We start from the raw sequence: 6,000 nt of genomic DNA, 5'->3' as shown, positions 1-6,000 counted from the left end.
TTTACACCCTTTCCCTCACCCCCAGTTCTATCCTGTCAGATCTTTTTAGTTGTGGTATTTCTTTTTTCCGGCGACAGGATTTCTCTGTGTAACAGCCCAAGCTGTCCTGGAGCTAACTCTGTAGACCTGGCCTTGAACTCAACAGAAATTCTCCTGCCTCTGCCTCCAAGCGCTGGGATTAAAGGTGTGCACCACCACCCTAGTTGTGTTACTTTATGCGATGGGAACATATAGACACACTTTTTTTAACCCTAGTCTAAAAAAAGCGAATGAGCATTATTATACTCAGCTTTGAGTAACTGACCAGTAGCTCTGGTATAGCTGAAGTATGATTTTTAGAGGTTATGAAAGTTGGAGTAACCATGCAATAATATTTTTTTTTTCAGACGGGCTCTCATGCCGCCCATAGCTAGCCTTAACTTGCTATATTGGCCAGCCTTGAACTTGGAATCAGTCCTCACAAATACTAGGATCCCAGGTGTGCACCACCACACCTATCTTACAACAATAATCTTCTCAGCTCCTTACACCCATCCAAAATAACTTCCTGGAATTTAGTTAGGAAGTCTTGTCCTACTCTCAACAGCTTCAAATTGGATTTCGACAATTTCTATGTGAGAATTTTATTTTTCAAGTAAGGTTTTTTTTTTTTTTTTTTTTTTTGGTTTTTCAAGACAGAGTTTCTCTGTGGTGTTTTGGTGCCTGTCCTCACTTTGTAGAACAGGCTGGCCTTGAACTCACAGAGATCTGCCTGGCTCTACCTCCCGAGTGCTGGGATTAAAGGTGTTGCCGCCGCCGTGGCCGACGCCACCACCACCACCCAGCAAGGATGATAAATTCTTACTCATCAGGTCAAGATATTTTCTTCTCTCACCAATGAAGATTGGTTTGGTTTCTTGTCAGAGAAGTAGAAGGAACAAGTTTATTCTTAACTTTTTATTTTGAAATTTACAGAAAAGCTACAGTAATGTACACATTCACTTGGACCTTGTCCTTTCTCCTTTTCCTTGTCCATTAGTTATTTATAGCCATGTAAAAAAATAGCCCCAAAATTTGGTGGCCTGAAACATCGACCCCTCACCCGTTTTTAAGACAGGGTTTCATGGATCCCAGGCTGGTCTCACATTTGTCCTTGAGTCTCTCATCCTGCTGCTCCCACCTCCTGAGTTCCAGGGTTCAGGCATGCACTTCCATGCTGGGTTTATTCATTGTTGGGGGTGGAATCCGCAGCCCTGTGCTTACAGGACAGGCACTCCAAAAGAACTACCTCCCTGGCCCGGTACTGTGGCTAAGCTGGGTGGTCCTAGCTGAAGGTCTCATAATGTAGCTAGAGTTTTCCTACCTTGCCCACAGTCAGGACAAATCTCTGTCACCTGCCAGTCCCACAGCCGCTCAGACCCAACCAAGTAAACACAGAAACTTACATTGCTTACAAACTGTATGGCCATGGCAGGCTTCTTGCTAACTGTTCTTATAGCTTAAATTAATCCATTTCCACAAATCTATACCTTGCCACATAATTCGTGGCTTACCGGCATCTTCACATGCTGCTTGTCATGGCGGCGGCTGGTAGTCTCTCATTCAGCCTTCCACTTCCCAGAACTTTCCTCTCTCCTTGTCCCGCCTATACTTCCTGCCTGGCCACTGGCCAATCTGTTTTATTTACACAGAATGATATCCACAGCACTTCCCCTTTTCTTTTTTTTCAAAAAGGAAGGTTTTAACTTTAACATAGTAAAATTATATATAATTTGGGAATTTGGGCGTAGCTTCTCTTACTACTTCCTGCTGGAGGGGTATGCTGTATCTTATGGGGACACAAAGAAAATTTTAGGATTATGGAGTAGTCCATGAGGCTGTGTTGTCTAAGCCAGTTGCCTCTAAACCATTCTGGATGTTGGATCATCTGGGCCATGGTGTCATTGGAGACCTTTCAGGTGGTCTTGGCTGGTCAAACCTGATGTATCTTAATCTGGAACAAATCCATAGCCTCTTGCTTTCTGTGGAAACAAAAGCAGAGCCTCCTTTCCAAGGCAATATATCCTTACATCCAAATTTTGAAGTCAAGGTACCTTTAAAATATACATTTTGGCATAACTCAATAGCTTTTGCAATCAAATGTTTTTCTTCAGTTACGGATATCAAAGAGAACATAATCCAGATTCTCTGTGTGGTAGCCATCTTTACATGGCTTATTTTTTATATTACCGTGAGCCTATTGCTTTAAACTGCAGCATTCCAAGACTGAAACGGCACTGTGGCTGCTGGCTCCACCCACTTCAGCTTCCCAACATGGCAGTGGTACGTTTTCCACCAACTCTGGGAGCCATCAACTCTCAGAAATAGTGGGTCTATGCTTCTCTCAAAGCAGCGTGTAGCCCAGAAACCTCTTTTTTTGTTTTGTGCTAGCAAAGGCTAAATCTACCACGCAGCTTAGTGTGCCACTTGCAGAGGCCTCATTCCCGCCATACTGCAGGTCGAGCATGCACACCAGGAACCTGCCATAGTAGCTTAAACAAGCAGGCTGCCACTAACTTGAAAGAGACAACTAGGAACTGTTTTTAGCTCCATTTTAGAATCTTTTTCCTTAGGTTTTAGGTGGAAACTCTTGCCCCACATTGGGCGCCAAATGTAGATGTAACCAACCGTCTTATTAAATAAGAAACACAGAACCAATGCAAAGAAGAAAGCCAAGAGATCAGAGCTAAGAGCCTTACCCATCTGCTGCAGCTAGCCTCTTCAGCCAAGAGAGACCTACTTCCTGAGTGTTTGTCTTTATATAGACTTTCTGTTCTGCTTTCTCATTGGTTGTAAACCCTACCACATGACCGCCTCCTCACTGCCTGTTTGTACAGACTTCCAGATCTTCTGTGGTTGGCATTGAGATTAAAGGCGTGTGTCTCCAAGCCTGGCTGTATCCTTGACCACACAGAGATCTACCTAGCTCTGCCTACCAAGTGTTGGGATTAAAGGCAGGCGCCAGGAACGCCCAGCTCTGCTATGGCTTGCTCTGACCCCCAGGCAACTTTATTTATTAACATACAAATAAAATCACATTTCAGTACAAATAAAATATCACCATATCATAAAGTTGTAGTCAGGTTGTCTACAGTCAGCTCAAGGCTTGACCAGGCCTAGAGATTTCCTTCCAAGATGATCCACAAAGCTTTATTGGAGGTTTCAGCTCTTCACCAGGACCTCTCCGTAGTCCCTCTAGTACCATGGCATAGCAAGTGACATCCGATGACTTGGGGTGAATGAAAATCTTAGCAAAACCATGCAGTGCCTTTTATGACCTAGCCTCTGAAGTCACTTTCACTTCTGCTTGGCCCTGTGAAAACAGAGGGACATCATTAACCAGGCCACAAGCCAGGAGAAGGAGCCTAATGCGCATGTTCCAGGGAGGAACAGTGAGTTTGTGAACAGACCTTGCCACATCCAGGTTCACTGCTTGCCCATTGCTTTGTCCCCAGCTTCCTGTCATCGGGCAGTTGGAGGGTAGACAGCATGCCTCTTGCCCTTCCACTCCCTAACACTGACGGTATACTTTAAAAGGTTTTCCAAACAATTACTAAAATCAAAATTTTGCCGGGCATGGTGGCACATGCCTTTGACCACAGCATGGGAGGCAGGCAGGAGGAGATCTGAGTTTGAGGCCAGCTTGGTCTACATAATGAGCCCCTGTCTCAAAAAGAAAAAAAAAAGTTAGCACTGTGGTAATACTTGATATTTCATATTCCACTTGTGCTCATGCTCTTTCTAATAGTCCTCTAGTCAAACTGATTTCTTTAAACAAAAGCCTCCGAAGTGTGATATATCTTTAGATAGGCAGGGCTGGGGGAGGGGGCTGGTAAAATGTCCTGGGACTAGGGGGATCTGTAAGCCAGCATGACCTAGCTGAGCATCAAACTCAGTCAACAGCTTAAAAAAACAAAAAACAAAACAAAACAAAACAAAAAAAAACAAACAAAAATAAAGCCCTCTACCTGCTACCGACCATAAAACTGTTTGGTTCCCTTTAGTTTATTTTGATGGGGAAGCAGTTAACGTGGATGCTGATAGTTTGGGACGCCTGGTTAGAGCTTCTGAGAAACTCTTTGTCAGATATGAGCAGGTAATAACTTTTTGAAACTTGAGTTCCTTCATCTGTCGGAGGAGAAACACAGCATACCCACTGCTCAGCACCTTAGAAGGAAGGAACCAGCTAGCTAGTGCAAGGGACCTGACTCCACCCGGCCCCAGGGCGCCGCCCTGCCTTCTCCGCAGGTGCCGCTTTGAGGGGCGTGGCCGGACTGCGGGGGCGGGGCTGCGTCACGGGGGCGGGGCGGGGCGGGCGACTCAGCCCATCGCACGATGTGACGCGCCGCCGGAGGCAGGCCGGGCCCTCAAGATGGCGGCGTGCGCCCGGAGCGGCTCGGCCCGGCAGTAGTGGCGGGACCGCACTCGCCGCTGGGGCCGCCCGCCCCCTGAGTGGCTGCTGCAGCGCCGGGAGTCGAGGATGGTAAAATGACCCAGGGGAAGAAAAAGAAACGGGCCGCGAACCGCAGTATCATGCTGGCCAAAAAGATCATCATTAAAGACGGAGGCACGGTGAGTCTCGGTGCGGCGCCGCAGGGCGGCCCCGGCGCGGGCCCAGCTCCCTCTTCCCCCTGCTTCCGCCTTCGCCGGGCCGGGAGCACCCGGCCTTCCCGCAGTGCTGGCGCTGCCGCCGTCTCGCCCTGCGGGCCTCCGCGGCCTGGCTTCTTCGGCCGATCGCGGGGTCTCGGGAGCCTGCGGCCTCGGCCCACGTGCAGCCGGCCGCGGGGAGGAGGTTTCAGCCCCTCGGCAGCCGAGCCAGGCCCAGCGCGGCGCGGGGAGGCCGGGCAGCCTGGCGCTCCATATGCTGTGGCGGGTGGCCGCCGCCGCCGCCGCCGCCGCGGCCCGCTGGGCCAGGGTACGTGCGTGCGTTGTTCCCATCGTGGTCGCCGGGAGCCGGAGCGGCGGCTCTGAGCTGTCCTGGGCTCGGTGACCCTGTCCCGGGGGTGGGCTCGCCTCCGCTCCCGGCGTCGGAAGCCTGACCTGACCACCTGGGGCCTACACATACTCTCCTTTAGACAAGCCGTCACACCTTGTGCCTCCAAATAACAGTCTTTAATTTGTCGTGGCGTGAGGATCAGGGAAAGACTCTTTGAAAGGCAGGCAGGCTGAGGCTCAAAAAAAAAAAAAATGTGCCTTTTAGACAGTCGTTATTCGCAGGAAACTTTATGCAGCGTGCAGTGGGTTACCAGACGTGGACGTAGGGTTTGTAATTGGAAAACGAGCTTACACTTTCGTTGTGCTGAGATTTCTTTGCTGAATCCTCTGGTATCACGTTCGGAAATAGAATGGAAAAATAAGAGGTGTCTCTTTCCCATGAAGTTGCAGGCATGGTTCCTGTGGTTCCATTTGTTTGTAATTTAATGGAGCCTCGATCAATGCGAGCAAAGCACTAAATATGTAAGTAGGGCACCACTGAGGATTTGCTGAATTCAGTTTGAAATAAATGACAACTTTCTTTTGACATTTCAGAACATGGCCTAGTCCAACTGCCAAAATATAGAAAGCTTGGGACATATGGAACGATTTCAGAATAGGTTCGGTTAACTGTCAGATTTATTAGTTGTCATAGCTTTGACATTTATTGAAAAAAGAAAGTTCGATGTTCCTCAGATCCTTGTTACTGTACCTGATTAAAATATTACTTTGATCTGATGAATTCACATTAGCCATTTTGACCAAGTTGGTAGGAACTATATTGGGAGAAAAGGATATTGTTGTGAACTATAGAAAGACTTTGTTTTTGTTTTTGGAGACAGAGTTTCTTTGTGTAACCTTGGCAGTCCCCGAACTCACCCCCGTAGACCAGGCTGGCCTCCAACTCAGAGATCCGCCTGCCTCTGCCTCCTAAGCGCTAAGAATTAAAGGCATGCACCACCACTGCCTGATGAAAGACGGAATTTTAACGAAGTACATTTTATAAAG

The 6,000-nt window shown here is 48.0% G+C and overlaps 1 protein-coding gene across 8 annotated transcripts in view; it reads left to right on the top strand.

Moving 5' to 3' along the window:
* The first annotated feature begins 3,347 nt into the window (after nucleotides 1–3,347).
* Mfsd14a (major facilitator superfamily domain containing 14A) overlaps nucleotides 3,348–6,000 on the top strand; it is a 65,521-nt gene continuing 62,868 nt past the window's right edge. For 4 of the 8 annotated variants that reach the window (XR_009379902.1, XM_059266146.1, XM_059266145.1 and 1 more), the window contains exon 1: nucleotides 3,348–3,410. Coding sequence is in view for 7 of the 8 variants with exons in the window: in XM_059266146.1 (XP_059122129.1) it covers nucleotides 3,387–3,410 (24 nt within the window). In the remaining variant the exon portion in view is untranslated. Of the gene's footprint in view, nucleotides 3,411–4,338; nucleotides 4,591–4,824; nucleotides 4,934–6,000 lie in introns of those variants that run through there. The other 4 variants (XM_059266142.1, XM_059266147.1, XM_059266141.1 and 1 more) reach the window with 3 other exon arrangements.

Source organism: Peromyscus eremicus, chromosome 6 (genome assembly GCF_949786415.1).
Source record: "Peromyscus eremicus chromosome 6, PerEre_H2_v1, whole genome shotgun sequence".
Classification (NCBI taxonomy): Eukaryota; Metazoa; Chordata; class Mammalia; order Rodentia; family Cricetidae; genus Peromyscus; species Peromyscus eremicus.
Note: the sequence above shows the minus strand (reverse complement) of the source record. Positions and strands in the feature narration are given on the sequence as shown.